Source organism: Ruditapes philippinarum, unplaced genomic scaffold, assembly GCF_026571515.1.
Source record: "Ruditapes philippinarum isolate M1 unplaced genomic scaffold, ASM2657151v2 ctg2558_1_1_1_1, whole genome shotgun sequence".
In the NCBI taxonomy this organism is placed as follows: Eukaryota; Metazoa; Mollusca; class Bivalvia; order Venerida; family Veneridae; genus Ruditapes; species Ruditapes philippinarum.
The window spans coordinates 6,183-27,618 of NW_026859182.1; the positions used below are offsets into that span (position 1 = coordinate 6,183).

General features: G+C 31.7%; 1 protein-coding gene across 1 annotated transcript; it reads right to left on the reverse strand.

Annotated features, from left to right (window-relative positions):
* Window positions 1-343: 343 nt before the first annotated feature.
* On the reverse strand, window positions 344-3,825 carry LOC132755549 (stomatin-like protein 3; the record flags this gene model as incomplete). Its single annotated transcript, XM_060746430.1, has 3 exons — window positions 3,698-3,825; window positions 1,252-1,394; window positions 344-416 (listed from the first exon to the last, which is right to left on the reverse strand). Coding segments are annotated over exons 1-3 (241 nt in total), but the record flags the coding sequence as incomplete, so codon positions are not given.
* Window positions 3,826-21,436: the final 17,611 nt, after the last annotated feature.

The following is a 21,436-nucleotide window of genomic DNA, read 5'->3' on the forward strand; positions in this document are numbered from 1 at the left end:
TAGCTGCACTGTGGCACTTATTTAACAGCCTTTATTCTTGTATTTTAACATGACAGCGCAATATCGAATGCTTCTAATCGATAATTAGGACAAAAACGTTGGTGTCAATTTTGATGTTTTAGTAAAGGAAATCATTTGTTTTAGATGTTCATAGTTTATTTATGTCCCGTGAATATTTTATATACACAGGAATTACAATCAGCTATGCATGGTTTATGATTACAAAAGTTTTTATCTAAAACAATAAGACTAATATAATTAGCTCCTATAAATAAGGTATTTTCAAAATTTCTAATGGGTACAGATGTTTGAATAAAGAAATAAATTGAATATCAAAATGTACCTGGTTTCAACAACTCTTTTTTACGATCTCTGCCCATTCTAACGACGACTCCCCTTTCATATTGTTGAATAATCTGAAAGTATCATGAATGTAGATCTGGGTGTTTTATTCATATACAATACAGTCTTCCTTATATTTCTTTAGCACTTGCTATTTTATATCTGTTTTTTACCCTAATTATTTTCATGCGCTGGCGACATTGAAGTAAATATTTCAGTGTTAGGTCCTTAGACATGTATATTAATTAGTTTAGACATGAACATTTATAACGCATTCGTAAAACGCTACCATTAAACCAATGTTACAAGGTTTAATGTCTTCAACATTTCAGTAGTAACGTTTAAAATGTTATTGCATATTAAGTGAATGTATATTCTGATAAATTGTTGGTCTATCAAATCCCAGCATGTAATTGTCAACCATATATGCCGCCAATTTGGTACTGACGTACCGAAACATTGCAAGGTTTGGTTAAGAGGACAGTGTTAATCAAATACACAATGTGTTAAACGCTCAATAACCTGCTGAATTCTAAAGTGATTAGCCATAATGACCAGGCTATATACTGTTGGTTGACCAACTTCAAATTTTCATTCTGATATCCCAAATAAGGATAATGGCCTGTAACAAAATGGAAGCTGTACCGATTCATTAAAAAAGTCAGGAAATAATCTGATTTTCACATCATTGCAAGAGTTGTCGTTCACTATTTTATGTCCGTACAAATACAGATGAAACCACATAACTATTGTCAACATTCTACAAAACTGAAACGTCTAGTTGAGTATATATCAATAATTATCATTCAATCTTGGTTCGAGAAAACAGTAAAGTAGTGAAGATGTTTTAATGTTTAATGTATATGGCTGTATATAACGAGACGAAATATTCAAATAGCAGAAAGATACCTTTATGCTGGAAGGTAGAGTTATTGGAAAGGTAACAAGAATAAATAAGGCAGACAAACACACGGCGATGTATTCACATACTATCTGGAAGGTATCCGTGTCGTCGACCTTTTCTCTGGATGTTGATTTATTTTCCAAATCAGCTAAATAAAATAAATAAATAAATAAATGAGACCAGGAAAGAAACTTCAAACCCATGCGTTTTGTATTTACTTAGTATTTAATTCAAAATCATCTCTAATTTCTGAAAGGTCATTCTATAATACTGCACGTTTGCAATGTCGCTTTTCATTGGATACCCATGCCATTTATACATGTATATAAACTACTCGTATATACACAGCTGTTGCGAAATTATGAAGTAATGCTTCTGGAAAAGGAAGTTTGAATTATAATAAATTCGTTCTTAAGATTTTTGACATGATATATGACCGTATATGAACGGTTGTTTGCAATTTAACACTCGTCTCTTCTTTCTTCTCCTCGTACGTGCACGTCGTGGAGAAACAGGAAATCGGCAGAAAATTTGAAGAACTTGCGATGGCGCCAAAAAAAGAAAAAACAAAACAAAGGGAAAAAAAACCACAAACAAACAAAAAACAAACAGACTAACAATAAAGACCAGAGCTTGTACCTGCGGACCAGCTGCTGATGTCCTGACTAAAGCCGTAGGGAATGATCCTACACAGTAGGCAGGGCCTAAAGGTGACCTAATTTTGACTCAAAATTCATATTTTTTGCTAATACTCCATGGCAATTGCTTGAAATAAAATTATTGCCACTTTGTGTTTCAAAAATGAACCCTTTTAGGGCATGACTGGTGACATAATAGGGGTTGGTTGACAGCAAAAGCTGCGTTTTGTGCCTTAACGGGCGGACCATGTACAAACAGCCGTTTATATAGGGCCATATAACCTGTCAAAATTCTGTATATTAACTAATAATGGAAGATTAGATTCACAAAAAAAGGTTTTTGTACTTGTCATCAAATCAGGGTTCAAACGTGTAAAACATACTTCTACATGTTTCAGTAGTTATATAGATAACATATAACTGGCAACAGACTAAAACAACATAGAACTGGGTAGACAATGTAACAATAGCCGTGCAACACTTGTTCATGTATCATATTTAACTACGTTCAGCCAGGGACTTACCCTGGGCACTCTTACAAACACGCTTGCATGATTTCAGTCGGCAATATTACCTAGCCACGAATGATAACTCCTCTTTCGCCAAATTATTCCCCTTTTAAATGAACTCGAAGAATGGGCCTTTTTAAATACTTTGTATTTATTTATTCGATGTTTTTGTCAAGAAACGGACATTTTTTTCTTTAAGCTTGTATAATTTGATTTCTATCTATAAATGGTTGATATGGTAAACATATGAGTTTTGATGGTACACAAAGATATTTTCTGGACCGGAAGTACATTGTAACCGATTGTCTGCTACCTCGCTGTGATATGTCACCACGTATCGTATCGTACATGTAAATAATACATTAAATCGGTGAGAATATTGAGATATTTGTTTGACTTTCAGTTGAAAATGCAAAATAGTAATATGGAAAACAACTATGTGTAGTTTATGTGTATTGTTATCAATTTGTTTGGCTGATACATTTGTTGTAAAAGCCATCTACACTTAGTGTAGCAGTAGCCGGAGAACACATGTTTTATTTCTCACTTTATTGAGAAAAAGGCCATAGCCTCTTGACTTTGGCATGAACCATCGATGAAATTGCTGATTTGAAAAGTAAAAAAAGCAGGTGTACCTTTTGATTTTTGTAAAAACTGCATGAATATATATTTAAAGAATATTCCTATTGGGAAAAGGCTCTTTACAGTACAGGCCCCTGTTTATAAAAGATGAGAAAATCACTGCACACAATTAAATGAATGCATATATATCAATGATTACTACATGAATCACAATAATAACTGTGAGATTTGAAAGGCAAGAATTTATATCGTTATCGTAATGTATTTTTCTTGCACAGTCGGCCATTTTGACGCCGCTTCGTAGCAAACCACGTTTAAAACGTGAACGGTAACTTAACGAGATATGGCTTAGCGCAAGCACGCGCACTGACTTCCGCTCTGTCGAAATACTGCATCAGAGGAACTTGAAATTCTATCAATATTAACAATAATATGCAAAATATACCCCCATATAGTATAAAAAACAGTATATAGGGGATATTTCATTAATATTGGTTATTTGTTCCTGTGATATACATATAGCGAAAGTCCGTAAGTGCTGGGTCTTACCCTAGTTCAGCGTACATGTACATATAGACGTTATATACTCGTGTATATACTATATAGTTCAAATAAGTTAATTATTAAACAGTTTCGTTAATAGAATAAACATCGTATGTAATCAAAATAGATCAAATTTCTGTAAAATAACATGTAGTTTAAAATGTAAACATAAATGTTACCTGCTTCTATCCGTTCAGTTGACATGTTTAAAAATAAACCCGACGATCAATATATACATGAATGAATGGTGAAGATATCGTTATTTATATAAGCGTTGCATTGCGAAATCAACATTTTAAGATCCAATAGTATTTAGGAATCTGTAAGCGTGAATAATTTTAAAGTCACAACAGGTAATATAAAGGATCAATTACTATAATCTCGACCTGATCAGCCAGTAACTATGAGTTTCCAATTATCAGTTAATACCACCTTTATAAATCCTTAACAACGTGTTTTGTTCGCGTCTTTAAAGGTGTGTAACACCGCACTTTGGGGTCAAACGCATTTTGGGGTCCGACCCCAAAGTGTGTCACGTACTCTGGCCCCGTGTTCACAAAGATTAAAGGATCAGGATCAAGATCAGGATCAAATTTAAAAACCCTAATATTCTTCATTGTTTATCCTCATAGATTAAATATCTAATATTAGTTTGATAAAACTGGACTTGAAATAGCATGTATATGAAATTTTAGAATAAATTAATTGTTAATTTTGCAAGATATGGGCATTTTACAGTTGATCCAAATATTGATCCTGATCCTAAAATTGATCCTTATTTTGATCCAAATATTTTTTGTATTTGTTTTATTATTTGTTGATTTTATCCTAAAAAAATTGTTTTCTTTGCAAATCAGCATATTTTTACATTTTGAATATTTGCCATTTAATTCTGGCAAAACACAAATAATTTTAGTAACATTAAACAATGAAAATAAAATCAGGATCACTTGATCCTGATCCTGATCTTTTCTTAGTGAACACGGGGCCTGGGGTCCAACCCCATAGTGCGTTACGCACTTTGGGGTCATATTTTGACCCCAGAATGCGTACATGTAATACAGGTACATATGCAATCTTTAACCGCAATTTGGCGTCATAAAAATTTTAGAGATATTTTAAGGTAATATCTTGCAGTTAACTAAAAATAAGGAATGAAGTTGGCTCAATGTATCAAGTCGAATAACAATAGAAGAGGGTAGTTTTTTTTATTTGTAGTATCCAGGGTTGCAATTTGAAATGAATTATAACTTTTTATATTCAATTATATGTCTCATAGAATAGAGGCATTAAAGTAAGATATATAAATATGTTTGATGTGTATTGAGTGTTATAATAGATTCTTTTTGCATTTCAGACAAGATTATCAACTGTTTACACGAGTATTAGAAAAAAATTAGACATTTATTTTTTTTAATTTATAAACAAAACTCATGGCACTTAAGGGCATAAAAGTGAACAAACAAACAATACAACAACTAATGATACAAACATGGCAAAGAAGTAAATAAGTAAATAAGGAAGATGTCTTAGCGAAATTTCAGCATTATTGCTTTAACAAAAATGGCTAGTAGATTTAATAAAGTATTTCTGTTGTCGCTACTCATTAGAGCCTGAAAATTGAAAATACTAGGAAATCTTGAATAGTAATTACTGATATACTTGTGTCTTTCTTGAGTAAAATAACTACATTTAAAAATATATAGTGAAATTCATCACCTATTTCTTGCTGGTTACAAAGTGAGCATTTTCTATTTCATTACCAAAATAGCGACCTTTTTCTATAGGTATATCAGAATTGAGACATCTAAATTTACAAAGGATAATTGCTAAATTGCTTGGTAAACATAGTAAATAACGTTTTAATTCAAATTGAGCTTGATATATTCTATGATTTAAACACTTAGCAGAATTGAAAACATCACTATTCCAAACTTGTAAAAACTGACCATGTAATCGTGATTTTATACATATTTAAAGTTACAAGTCGCGGGCTTTATTTAAGACGTTTTAAAGCCTCGTTTACGCTGTAAACAGTAACCCTCGAGCTTGATATTCCGGTCTGTATCGGTAGCCGGTGTAAGATTCTGATAGTATCTGTCCATGAACTAGCGTTATGCGCCGATAATTGCAGCGGTTGTGTAGATTTTCCCTATTTCTAGCTATTTCTAGGTAATTTTACTGTACCAATTAATTGTTGAATGATGTAGGGAAAAGACTTGCATTGAAAAGAACTCAGGGGGTGCCATTGTGTTTAAAAACATATAAGATATTTTTGGTCATTTAAGAATAGCAGCGTTTCAGCGGTACATAAAACAAGATACATTTTCGAAAACCTTTCAAGAATTCCTATATTACCTGTAAGAATTCATTAATTTAGAATATAAAACGCCTCGTGCTATAGATCAACGTTTTCATTAAATTTCACCCGTGTCATTACAGTTTTAGTCTCAAGATGGCGTCCAAAAAGGCAACAAATTGAAAGAAAGTCCTTGCGGACATATTAATGTATATTTAAAAATACTTTAAACATACTTACAGCAGCATTACATTATTGAAATAACAGGGTGTGAAAACGGCAGCTTTATACAGCAACCAAAAATACATTTATTTAAAGGCATTTACTGATCGAGAGATCCGTGAAGAAATAAATTGTTTTACAAACTACATTTTCTTCTAAAATTTTAATGATTTTCGACATTATATACGTTTTCATTACCGATGTCTTGTGGTCCATATATTTAGGGAATATCTAACATTGTGAAATAGCCCTCATGCAACTTTACTATGATAAAATGTTACTTCTAACTTACTTGTTACAAGTCATTTAAGTATATGTATAGCATATTTAGTGCGTTTCGAAGTTAGTCGCACTTAGGAGTCGGATACCAAAGTGCGTTTGAGCGGTCGATGCCTGTATTGGTGAGACAGTATTACTAGTATTCCGTGATACCGAAAATGAAAAAAACAATAAAGCTATAACATATATAATTGCTGTTAAATGTCAATTGTGTCTGTCCATTTGTTTAATCAAAACTTGGTTTTCATGGTAGTTACAATCTTACATATTTTATCTTTAAATTTATTTTAATATGGTTGAAGACTCTTTTTAATAGGGAAGCGCTTATTGAAATAAAATGTCTGATGTTAATAAGCGTGTAAAAAATATTAGTCATTATCTTAATAAAATGGCTGAAGTATAGAAATATAATTGACCATGAAAAATTGAAAGAATAATGATAGTTTGTCTCTAGTATCGGTCATTAATGTAAAGTCAAAGCTCTTGGCAACGCCGCTTTAAGTGTCATCTACATTGTTTATCTGTTTTGCTTTGAGGATTTCTATTTCATAACTTGTGGAGGGTGCAAAATGACTATCTCTCGGAGTGATTTAATTTGTATCTCCGATATAAACACGCCAAAACAAGCGGTTAACAAATGTGACTTTATGTCTGTTTATATAGAGGGATACGTCTATGTAAAAGAGTCACCAAAGAACATAGTTAGATCTGTATTATAGCATTTGACTTAACCAGGAAAATAAAAATAAATTATTGTGGTTTCATCTCTTTTTTTAAACATTTAGCTTTCTCGTTTTACTGATAGAATTCGGAAAATACGATTCACCTTAAATATCGAAATAACAGGAACTTTGTCATGAAGTTAGAATAACGATAACAGTTTAAAGTATTTTAGTACAAGTGTAGGTTGAATAAGGAAGAAAATAATCGAGTATAAAACTCAATCTACACATTCTCAAATTTATATGAGCAATTTATAAGACGAAAATATGAGCAGTGCTAACTCTCGAAGTGATTCAGTCGGTGAAATAATTTGTATCTCAGATATAACGCCAAAACAAGCGGTTAACAAATGTGACTTTATGTCTGTTATATAGTGAATTACTCCGAGAGTTAGTCACTTAAATCAAAATAATACGTATACTGTTGAATATAAATTCGTTTAATTCATTGAAGACTGAAAAAAGTAAAGAGACGTGATAAAAGTCTCGGTTAAATGATTATTGTTTTTGGAACAATTCAATAAGAAGTAATTACATATAAATTTACAGATCAAAAATTGAACATTTTATTTATTGATTAATACAATGAATACGAAGTTTCACATAGTTACGTTTCTGTGCTGTGCTTTTCAAATATAAATTGCAGACATCTATTTAAAACTTACAATGTAACAAAACTGTAATTAGTAATAAACGACATAAACTTTTCATTAAAACTTAAGATAAATTGTAATATCAAAGTGATAACATTTTAAGATATGGTATTTTATATGACATCATATCGTCTACAGTATGTTAAATATGTTTAACATTTGTATTAATTGTACTTTTGTTTTGTACACGTTAAACTGCATTTTGATGACATTCATATGACAAATACGTAAATGAAGGAATGGAATAATGTACATGTATTTTGGTAGAGAGAATTTACCAATTTTATGTATAAACTCTATAAGTTTTTCATGCACCTAAACTAAAATATTCGGAGAGATATTCTCGTAGTTGTAGTCTGCAAACAAAAGTTTTGTTTTGAATGATTATTAAAGGAGTTAGGCTATACTGTGGTTAAGAAGGCTTAAACATAAAATTTTACATTTTTACAACTAATATATCAATTAAAGCATTTAAAATAAAAAATCTGCAAAGGCAAGTAAAGAAATATACCCAGAATTAAATTCAAAATCGATAAAAGTGCAATTCTTGGCGCAATTTAGGAAAAAACCGTTGCAACGCTTTTCATTGATATGTCATTTTATACAATAAAAATGATTACTCTGGAAAAATGGGTTTAGGGAATGATCTAAAAATGCACGCACGTTGTTGATTCAGACCTACATCAAATGACACACAAATCATTTTGCACACAAACATTTCCAGTCTTGTCATGTCAAAAATATGGAACGCCTGGACTGTCTTATGTTAAGAATGAATGATATACCTGGTTAAATGTCTTTCTGTTGAGTCCGAGATACAAAATGCTGGGTGGAAATCCTAATGTGCTCAGTTATTGAAGTGCTATGTTGTGTGCTGACTGTATTTTATTCAGTCAAGTCAATGTATTGTCGGGTGCATAAGTCGTTATGTTCAGTTCTTAAAACAAACAGGCATGTGGTAACACAATTATGTTGAGTTAAAAAGATATGTTGTAGGGTGTTACAGTTATTATGTTCGGTTATAATAATATGCTGTTTGGTGCTCTTCTCATCATGTTCAACCATGAAAATAAACAGTTGAGTGGTACTATCATTTTGTTTGGCTGAGGCAGTGTATTATTGGGTGATACTTTTATTATTTTCAGTTGCAATGACATGCTGTTGGGTGCTTTATTCCTTCTGTTCAGTCGTGAAATAGAACTGTTAAATGGTACAATCATTATCTTAAATGGTACTATCATTATCTTGTGTGCTGATTATATCTTCTTCAGTCAAGAGGTTTTTTGATATTATCATTTCAATTCAGATGATATACTGTTCGGTGCAGAGGTCATTATGTTCAATAGTGAACACAAACTGTTGTGTGATACAACCATTATGTTGGGTTCATTCGGATATTTTCGGGCAACAAGATGGGAGAGGTCACGTCGAGGCTAATGACCACTAAATTGCCAAAACAATTTTCTTCCCTGTAAATATTATCGGGGGCTTAAGAACGTTATTTTCATAAATTGGACTTTTAAATACCCTATGGGTATTTATTTAGTTAATTCATGACTATACTATACTGTTACAGTCATAATGGGTACAGTATATAAAACTTAAAATATGGGTAAGGGTAGCCTGTTAAAGTCACACATGACCACCGTAAATAAAACTTAAAATTTATCTGTTTGGTAACCTATAAGAGTCACAAATGGACACAGCAAACGAAATTTAAAATATAAAACATCATATTCAAGTTAGGCAACCCTATTTGAGTCACACATGGCCACATTATATGGAGCATATAAGTAAGGGTAGCCTATTAAAGTCACATATGGCCACAGTATATGGAACATAAAAAACCTAAAATGTATTTGTTGGTAACCCATTTGAGTCACACATAACCACAATAAATGGAACATAATATTTAAGTAAGGGAAACCTATTTGAGTCACACATGGCCACAGTATATGGAACAATTAAATATAAAGTAAAGGTAGCGCAATAAAAGTCACACATACCCACATTATGAAGAAAATTCTATTAAGTAAGGGAAACCTAATTGAGTCACACTAGGCCAAAATATATATAACATTATGTTTAAGTAAGGGAAATCTTTTTGAGTCACACATAACTAAAGTATATGGAACATTATATATAAGTAAGGGTAGCCTAATAAAATTAGACTCAAATACATTTCCCTGACTTAAACATTATGTCTAATATATTGTGGCCATGTGTGACTCAATTAGGTTTCACTTACTTATATAGAATTTTCTTTATACTTTGGCCATGTTTGACACTTACTTATATATAATGTTCCATTTACTGTGGTCATGTGTGTCTCAAATGGGGTTTCCATACTTATATTTAACTTTCTATATACTGTGACCATGTGTGACTCAAATAGGTGTGTCTTACTTGTCTATTATGTTTCATATTTTAAATTTCGTTTGATGTGTCCACTTGTGAGTCTAAAAAGTTACCAACACATATATTTAAAGTTTAATTTACGGTGGCCATGTTTGACTTGAACAGGCTACCCTTACCCATATTTTTAGTTTTATATACTGTGCCCATTATGACTGTAACAGTATAGTATATTCATAAATTAACTTGATAATATTAAATATGCCATACGATCTGTCCAATTTACGGAAATAACGCTTCTAAGCTCCCGATGGTATTTACGGGGAAGGAAATTGTTTTGGCTATTTAGTGGTCATTAGCCTCGACGTGACTTTTGGAAATTAGTTGCTCCCGCCCGCCATCTTGTTTGACGCGAAGATATCCGAATGAACCCAACATAATTGTATGGCCACTCAGCGCATTGTCAAATGACTTGTGCACCGAACAGTATATCATCTGAACTGAACATAATGACGGTATCACACCACAGTTTGTGTTCACTACTGAACATAATGACCTCTGCACCAACAGGATATCCATCTGAACTGAACATAATGACGGTATCACACAACAGTTTGTGTTCACTACTGAACATAATGACTTCTGCACCGAACAGTATATCATCTGAACTGAACATAATGACTTCTGCACCGAACAGTATATCATCTGAACTGAACATAATGACCTCTGCACCGAACAGTATATCGTCTGAACTGAACATAATGACTTCTGCACCGAACAGTATATCATCTGAACTGAACATAATGACCTCTGCACCGAACAGTACATCATCTGAACTGAACATAATGACTTCTGCACCGAACAGTATATCATCTGAACTGAACATAATGACCTCTGCACCGAACAGTACATCATCTGAACTGAACATAATGACTTTGGCAATACCTATTTATATGTATTGATTGTATTGTTTGTATGTTTGAAATGACGTCAGCGTTTATGAATGAGTTGTATACTTAGGATGACGTCATTACGCTGCATACGGATTAGCGCCATTTGTCAAAATATTTATTGAGTGATATGGATCAAATATGTGGCGTTATTGTATGTAAGATATCATTTTGGTATTGTATGAAAAGAAAACATAATTGGAACTGAAAATATAAATAAAAATGCTTTTTTATTGATGCTTTAAAAGGTTTATATAATCGAGGGAGAAAACATAACAGCCGTATATACAAGTAGTCCCTAACCAGTGTTAAATAGCAGATTAACACCGTTTTTTTTTCTTCTTTGTCTATAGTAACACAAATTACGAGGAGTGTTAGAATATATGTTTGAGGGTGTTTAAAAAAGGTAATGTGATCTGAACAGTGTGATGATTGATACAATTCGTCGTCTTTCAAAAACTTACAAAATGTTTTTTTTTTGTTAACACTATCATAAAGAAACTTTAGTCTGCATAAATTATTTTCTAAATCAAAGATTTTTATTGCGAGAAATAAATATACCTAAATCATTCACATTGGCTTAAATTACAGTAAAATGAAGAATGGCAATACCTATTTAATATGTATTGATGCATACTATCCTGAGCTGGGAATTACATATGGAATAAATAAAATAAACTAATACAAAACTGTAAACATTATTCCCAACCATTTATGTATAGTGATCGATAGTTAATGTTACTGCTCTTCATGGCGATACGGTCTGGTGTGTATATATGTAATCCTGCCGATGAGGAGTTCTGCCATTAGCTTTCTAACTAGTTAACGTGTGATAGAGCCTAAAATTCTTTTCTGATAAAATAGATGATTAAATTAATTTTACCATATTGGTAACACAAAGAGACAGAACATATTATAGTTTAAAAAGTTTAAAAAAAGGAATTCGTGTATAAAATAAGTGCATGAATTTGTTTTACAGAACTTTTCGTACAAGGGAATTAGTAATTAACAACATTTACGTGCTGTTACGAAGCTTTTTTTTAATTTTTTTTTACCAAATTGGATGAGTACAAGTTGATAATTAAACTTTAAACATTGATTGATAAAAATAGTTGGTATATGTAAGTCAAAATTTAATACAAAATGAATATTTTAAGAAGTCTTTTAAACATTTCCATGCATAAGTACTGATGGATAACGAACTTGTAATAGATATGTATAACCAACTTTTATTAATAAAGTGAGATTTTGTAAAGATCATTCACTTTCAGTCCAATATACATCATGTTTTTTGACGATCATGGATGGTTTGGGTTTGGGATTTTATGATGCTGACAGATATTGCTTGTTTTGGTCGGCACGTAATCTAAACAAGACATAGATTTTATGTCGATCATTGACTGTCATTTCAGCTTGCTATGTATCGTCTGTTTTATATTTTTCCGTCATTGTTTGCAAATAGTTATCGTTTCGTTCCTGTTCCAGCTGAACTTGGCGTTGCGTTTGTGATTGGACATGTGTATACTTTCATACAATATTCGGCCATTTTAAATGTGATGCTTTTATCGATAGATATATTTATTGCCATCACATTTCCACTACGTCATCACCAATTCATGACGAAAGGAAAAGCAACCAAACTTGTGGGTGTCGCATGGTTAATATCGCTAATAATGTACATATTTTGTTTAGTGGTGAGTTATTTGATCAACAAACATACCATGATCTACATCTTTTTCAATGCTTTAAGTCTTCTATGTATTGCAGTTTTGATCATTGTTTACGTGAAGCTTTTGTTACTTGTGTGTAAACGATCAGAAGTACGGGACAAATCAAAGCTTACAGGAACAGTTGTTGCTATTCTTCTTACATTCACATTTTTCATGCTACCTGGGGTTTGGCTTGCGGCAGTAACGTCCATACTTTTAAGACCGAATGTATTCACGTGGAATCTATGGTACACAATTATAAAAGTGTTTCAGTGTTTGTGTGTATTAAACACTTTGTGTGACGCAATTATATACATCGTAAGACTGCCAGAAATTAAGGAGTCATTGAAAGCCACGTGGTTCTCCTGCATGAAACAATTAGAAATTAAATGCCAATGCTTTGATTTGTCTCATGAACAAGTGACTAGAGAAGAAATGGCTGTAACAAGTGTAAGTTATTTATCGTCTAAAACTGATGATACTAATTATTGTGAATCCAATAAAGATTGTGCAGATGCTCACATGTAGGTCTCATCTTTTGTTATCATTGAACATGCGAATAATTTAAGAAATATTGATATTTTTTTTAATTCAATGTTGATTTTAGTCTACAATTTTGAAATGTTATGATGTTTTCGTTTATTTCTACACATTTTATTAGATATGCATTTGTCCATTCAGCAATTGGGAAGATTTTAGTATTGCTTTTTTGTTTTGTTTTGTGTTTTCACAAAATGACACTGTTTTCAGATCCTCTAATAAAGATAGTTTTTCTGGTGTTCAACATGTCACCGACCTGAAAGGAATTTAAAAAAAACGTTCAACTTACTTAATAGTTAGTACCATGTTTGAATATCATATTCTTTATTCTTTTCATTTTTATCTTTTTATTAACCCTATAAATAGCGTGCCAATGAGACAGTCTATATTCTTATGATTGTAGTAGGGCAGGTTGTTTCCTTTTCTTTGTATATTATGTTTATGTCCCCCTTTTGATTGATGCAAGAAAATATAATTTGTAACGTTTTGAAGCACAATTGTCTATCAGCATATTATTAACTATTTGTCATTATTGAGGATAATCTAGGTAATAGAATCATTTTGGTTTTGACAATTTTTCAAATCTAAATTTATTAAACCAAATGTTTGAAATAATATGTTAAAATATTTGTTGTTCTGAAATTGTAATAAAATTCAAATATAAGGTCAGATTTTATTGGCATTATTTGTAGCAAAGATTACAAAGCCACGCTAATATTATCATCTATTTATAATTTGTAGTAATATTTAATTAGTGAAAGTAATCAGATTTTACTTTATTTTACTATTAAATGTCTTGTTTAATCTGATGATAACTATTCAAAGAAAGTAGAATTATTGTTCGACTGGTATTTCGTAGTTTTCATAACTTAATAAACTTGATACTTTAGTCAAGTTATATTTCTTTGTAACAGTAAAAAATTGGTGTTTCGTTTATTTCTTAAAGTAAAGTCAAGAATACAGGAGAACGAAGTGAGTCGAAATACATAAGTAGCATAAAAAGGGAGAGAAACTTGTGAAACCAGGTTGTGATAGCTTTGCAACCTGTCGCCTTGAACTAAAGTCAGTAAAGCTACGCATTGCTACACGTGATGTCGCCATCTTTATTCAAAATTTCAGGCATGGCATTACTCTGTGATTTTATGCATTATGTAAAAATAGGCAACTTATTAAACAATGAGCACATACCATATGTTTCGTATATTCAGCTGTAACACAGGCTGATTGTGTGCATTACTTTTGTCTGTCTACATTATTTTGTGGCCTCTCTGATGGTTTAACTTGTCAATATCTTAAACGCATAATTGCCTGGCCAGCATTGAAAGCTATTTTTAATTTATAATAATTAATTTACTATTAAAATTAAACGAAAAGCTAAACATTTTGAAAGCTATTTACGGACTATAGAAAATATGGACGCGAGAATTTTATATTTGCTGTCAATCATAGAAAACAACAAGACTATTTTATAATGTATACTATTGAATATTTGTTAATCTTATACCTATATATAAGTTATTAGTAACATGTTAAATGTTTTACTGCATGTGGACAAATAAGGTTAAAAATTAAAATAAAATAAACTCCCGGCCAATTACACTAGATGGGATGCGATATGGAACGGTGAACGGTTTAGACTATGGAAATGAAAGTGAAAGATAAATAAATAAATAAATAAGTAAATAAAAGGAAAAAATAAATAAATTTGCGTTAAATAAATAAATAAAAGGAAAACTGTTATTATTTTGCGTTTCCTAAATATGACGCATGTATAGAATAAGGGTGTTTACAATTGTTCTGATTCTGTACAATCGTACATGACTCGCCTCGCGACGACAACAAGCTATGCTTGTTCTGTATATATTATTTTATTATTTTGTTACAATATATTTATCTCACTTGGCGTGAAGTTGGCTTCATAAACAACATCTGTGCTCGCTCTTTGTGATTAAGGTGAGAACGTTAAACGTAAAAACAACATATAAACATTTATTTCTTCATTGTTTTGTTCATTGTATAAATGATAAATTGTATATTTTTATTACAAATGTAGTTTAAAATGTGTACTGTATTTTTGTATATGAATATTGTGCCGTACAAAACATGTTTGATTATTTGTTTAACTGAATCATAGATGAGATTTTATCATACTTTCTATCTATACTAACAAAAATAGCTAAAATACATGATTGTATATTTTCTCTCTCTCTTTTTAGGTGTCTTGCTGTTATTTTGTTAAATAAATACTTTATTTCTTCTTTGGAAGACCATATGAAAATAAGATTTATTGAAGTTTTCATTGACTTTGTACACTTGTTACCTTCTTGAAATAATGATTTTATTATTATTCTTATATTTAGCTATTTTTTCTAATATTCAATACTCTGTAGTAGCTTAGAGCTAATGATCTAGAAATTTGAGACCACTGAAGCGACATTCGTAATTAGATGGAATCACCTCATAAAATCATGTTTTATTTCAGTTCATTAAACTAGACGTTCAATTATAGGAATTATAACTTTATGCAAGCAAGATGTACCGGAAACATTTACTGGAACATTAAAGAATACAGGGTGGATCTAATGAAGGCATACATCGGATTTATCACCAAATTTTATTTTCTGGAAACGATTCTTTTGTTGACGCTTAAGAAAATTATATCATTTACTATATAGATCTATGAACTATATATGAGTAAGTCAAACGTCATTCACAACAAATCAGATAACACGAAATTCCCTTTGAGTCCAAATTATTAATGTTGCATAATATACAATGCTAGATTAAAAAACATCATCACTTTCAAGGGCAGCTAATTAAAAAAATAGTTGCGGGGAGGGGACATTTTTTTTAAAGAAAATTCTTTTCAAAATCTTATTTAAAAAGATGATCATTTTTCTTCTTAAGCGTATGTAAATCATTTCACTACTATAATGATGTCTTAAATAACATTGTTTACTGTTGTATACTTTATTGTCGCAGAGTAAAAGTCCCTTGTGCTATATGTTTTATATGTAATAAAGGAACCGCTAGTGTTTTTCGTGTTATATATGAACCTATTACAGGGGAAAACATCAGCTTTTGTTATATGTTCTACATGAAATAGATGAAAATGTTCGCTTATGTTGTATGTTTTACATGTAATTAATAAAGCAATAAGAGAAGAAATCGTCCACATGTATTATTTGTTTTACATATTTAATAAAAGAAGCCATCACAGAGAAATCATCTCCATGCGTTACATCTTTACATAATAATAAATTCTATGTTCTATAATCACAACAAAATGACATGACACTTGCAGACTCGGTTTGAATGAGTTTGTACATGAGGGATAATGAAAAAGTGCAACACCTCCCATGTCCCAGCACCGGCTTGAGTTATACTGAATTTTCAACACATAAAAGTGTTTGAATCGATAATCCCGAAGGACCAGAACTTAAGTGAAGTACGGGGCAACCTTTTTACAGCTGCCACACAGCACTTGACACCAGTTCTGCTGTTGTGAAGTATGAACATCTGGATAAAGGGTGATCCCTTGGAAGCATTAATCACAACAAAATTAGATGAAAATTGGAAGCCATCACAGGAGAAAAATTATCTTTTGTTATATTGTAATATCGCAAAAGGGGAATATTTTAAAATTGGGAAATCCATCAATATTCCTTTCTAAAATCTGGTTAAAAAGACTTAAACATGAAAATCAAGCATTAATGTTATCAAGATTTCAAAGAAGATTTCAAAGAAGCTGTATCATTAAGCTAATTGGTTTAAAAGGCGGATGAAACATGATTAAAACTAAATCTATTTAGGTCTGTTATTAAGAATACATAACTAGAAGTTAATATACTAGTACGAGTATGACATGTGACAAATGTAAAATGTTAGAGCAGCTGAGTGATCTCTAAATTAAATAGTATCCAGTTAATCTGAATAAAATAAGATGAAAGAATAAATTCACGAACTGATATTATGCAAAGAAATTATTATGAATCGGTTAAAAAAGATATTAATTGCGTAAAATTTCAACCTTCGTTATATGTATATATTAAAAGGAAAACTAATCTCGGCAAGGTAATGAATGTCATCAAAGACCATTTGCAATCAATGATAGAAAAAAAAAAGTTTTTGCACCTACCTGAAGTCATGCAGTTTATACTTAACGCACCTGATATTATTTTTTATTTTAACTGTGAATAATTTCTCTTGATTTGTACCTACAAAATAATGAAGAACTGTGTACATAATGAAGCTGTTAAATACCAAGGGCTTTATATCCTAGTACTAAGCATTTTATTATGATTTTACAATATATCTCGTAGAAGTGCAATTTTACATAACAGGCAAAGAAGGACTAGAGTTTGTTTAAATCAAACATTATTAAAGAGAAACATGATAAAAATAAATGTTTAAAAATTAAAAACGGGTGTGTAATCACACTACTTTTAGAAGTGAAATCATGAAACATAACGGTTAGTTTATGAAAATATCTGTACCGATTGAAGAAATAATTCCAGTTTAATGAAATTCATACTTTGATATATTTGAAGTAATGAAATACAATGTAGAAAAAAATGTTTTAAGTTGCAATCATGTAAAGTCTTATGCATCCAAACAGACATCCACACTCACTCGATTTTGTTGATGATGAAAAACAAAAATGACCGACTTGGTAAAACTTAAATTGCTATTAATCAAACATATACGTAAAACAATTTTCTACATAAATTTGTTTCTTACATAGATAAATAAAATAACCACTTGACTCAATCTCCCTATTAGCCAACAGTATTTTATAATGCAGCTAATCTTGATGAAAAAAGTTCCAAATTAATTCAGTGTTTTCAGTCTGTTTGATAATTTCAATATACAATTACGTGCATAATTATGACGGTCTTTTATCGTTTTTGTTTTTTTGTCATTTTGTTATTTATTTCATACATTTATGTTAAGGTATAGCCATCTGATTCACGTTTGAAATTACTTTTTCATGTAATTTATTTTGAATTCACTTTTTTGATATTTTTTAAAGCCACCACAAGACACAAAATTTAAAAAAGAACAACACTAGCTTTACTAGTGAAATAAGACCTCTGGTGCCCCATTCAAGTTTTATTTCAGGCACAAGTAACCACAGTAACCACTGGAATAGCTAGACCTGCATACCATTTATAAGCCAGTTGTGAACAATATGTCCCCAATAGTATGTAAATGCCAGTCTTTTGCAATTACTCACAGCAAAAAAGTGAAGAAAAAAAACATGACTATTCGAAAAATAATATATACGATAAATATCCTAGTACCCCGAGCGTTAGTTAAAGTTTGGGTACCACCACAAATAGTTTCAAAGTTTATTGAAACTTTTTCAAACTTATTCACCATCATGTCCCCAACTTGCACATAGAAGTCAAGCATTTTGACAGAACAGAAATATACCCCTTTTTCAACTTAGAATTAACGTTAAAGTTTGCATACCACCTCAAATATTTTCAAATTCCATTGACATCTGGCTTTGAAACTTTGTCAATATTTTCTTTAAAGAACATCTCTTAAACCAATAACTGCACATTAACCAAACTTTACAGGAATTATCCTTCTCGGTTGCTCCCTTTCAAAGCTGTTCAAATGGTTCCGATCTGTTGCATATGTAGGACAAAGGACAGCTTGACTTCTATAGAAAACTCTTATTTTCTCAAACTAAAATGAATGCCTAAAGATAAAATATTTGACATGTGTTATTGCCTTGTGGGCCACTACAAAATGTACACATATCTAAATCATGCCCCTTGGGTCAAAATGTTCCACGCCCCAAGGGATGAGGGTCATGTTTTATATCAACCTGCATAGGAAATTTTTTATTTAAGTATCAATGATATTGGATATGTAGCATTGCCTTGTGAACTTATACAAAACAAATGTTAATCATGCCTCATGAGTCAACATTCGCCTCACCCAAGTGGGTACTTAATTATGCCCCCTTCAAAGAAGTGTGGGTATATTGCTTTGCATTTGTCTGTCGGTCGGTCCGTAAGCCAAATGGTTTCCGATCAATAACTAAAGAATGCTTAGGTCTAGGAACTTCAAACTTGGTATGATGATTGTTCATGACCAGTGAATGACCCCTATTTATTTTGAGATCAAGGGATCAAAAGTCAAGGTCACATTGACCTTGTAGGAAAAAATGGTCTCCGATCAATATCTAAATAACGCTTAGGCCTAGGAACTTCAAGCTTGTTATGATGATTGTTCATGACCAGCTGATGACCCTATTGATTTTGGGGTCAAGGGGTCAAAAGTCAATGCAACATTGACCTTGAAGGTAAAAACGGTCTCCAATCAATATCTAAAGAATGCTTAGGCCTAGGACCTTCAAACTTGGTATGATGATTGTTCATGACCAGTTGATGACCCCTATTGATTTTGGGGTCAAGGGGTCAAAGGTCAATGTCACATTGACCTTGTATGTCAAAACGGTTTTCTAGCAATAACTGGACAACCCATGGACCCTTGACCTTCAAACTTCAGAGATGCATTGCTTTTGGTCAGAAGATGACCTCAATGGATTTTTTGGATCAAGGAGTCAGAGGTCAAGATCACATTTACCTTATAGGTAAAACGCGTTCTGATCAATATCTTTACAACTCATGGGCCCTTCACCTTCAAACTTCACAGGTGAATTGGTCTTGGCCAGTGGATAACAACTTTTGTTTTAAGGGTCAAAGGTCAAAGTCACATTGACCTTGTACGTAAAGATGATTTCCGACCAAAAACTCAACAACTCAAGTTTCGTTAGTTCATATTTTTTATCAAACTAAAAATGTTTTTGGTATACACATTTCAAGGTCTTATGTAATTATAAAGACGGTCTACATGATCCATAAGATTTAAGATTTGTGATAACTTTGTCATAAAATTGCTGCACACAACATTTACGGTCACCAAGTGACTTATCATGACCAGTAGATAACCTCTATTGATTTTTTGGTCACAAGGTCAAAAGTCAGTCATAATAACCTGACCACATGACCAATTGGCTGCTGATAAGTGCAAAAACGTGTTTTATAAAGATATCTTTTTATATAGACTTGTATAGGTCTTGTGTTTATAGTCACTCTATCCAATACTAATTAACCTATAACAACTAAAATTCATATAGCGAGTCACCTTGATCAGTTCTACATGCCAGTCAAAAGGTCATGGTCACAGGGACCTGATACATCAAAAATAAATCAACAGGCTATAAAGTGAAGGTGCATATACATAGGGACTTCATTCTTACTATGTGGATGCATCTTGATATATCTTGTCATCAGGTGACCACTTTGGAGCCAATTGCACCCTTGTTATGCATGGAATATTCCTCTTTATTAATAACATCATTATCCAGGTTGTTGTTAACTCAGAGAGCTGTCAACTTGACATTTAAACACACCCCAGGAAATAGAAATGATATAGCTAGGCGCTACTAGCGTTTTTAAAGCTTACCTTTTGTGATTGCATAAGGTAAACGATTTTAACTGTTATACTTTTAATATGTTTGCTAGAGTTTATAGGGCGTTTTACTTTATTGAGTATTGAATTAGCTTATTGTAAAATGTTTATGTTGTACAGTTTTTATAGACAGACACTTACTAACGCTAATTTAACAAGCTGGGTCTCGAACTAACTATCCCTGAATTTAAAATGAGAAAATGTACGCTATCATTTGTAAAAGCATCAGACAATTTCTAAAATCATTATTCCATACATGTATACTAGCTATATACTATAACTATATCTAGTATGTGATATATTGCGTTGTCCAAGTTCTAATATATTGAATACTGGATACATAATGTAAATATAATGTTTACAGATTAAATGTGTATTTTTGCAAGTATGTAACATATTCACATGACACATGTGGACATCAAGTATAGACAGTTAAATCTTACCAATAATTTTCACGATAACACGAAACAATTCATGTTTAAGTAATACATTCCTGTTAACAATCTTGGACAGTAAATTCGTTAATAGAAGCCTAAACGATTTTTATTACAAGATCAACAACTGCAAATAATATTTAACGTTATTATTCGTTCTAGAATTTTAATTCGGTTTAAGGAGGTTTTGCCTAGGCCTATAAAGTATAACAATCGGACAATAGCGATCAGTGATCGTATTTGTCGTCTGATGATAGCCAATAA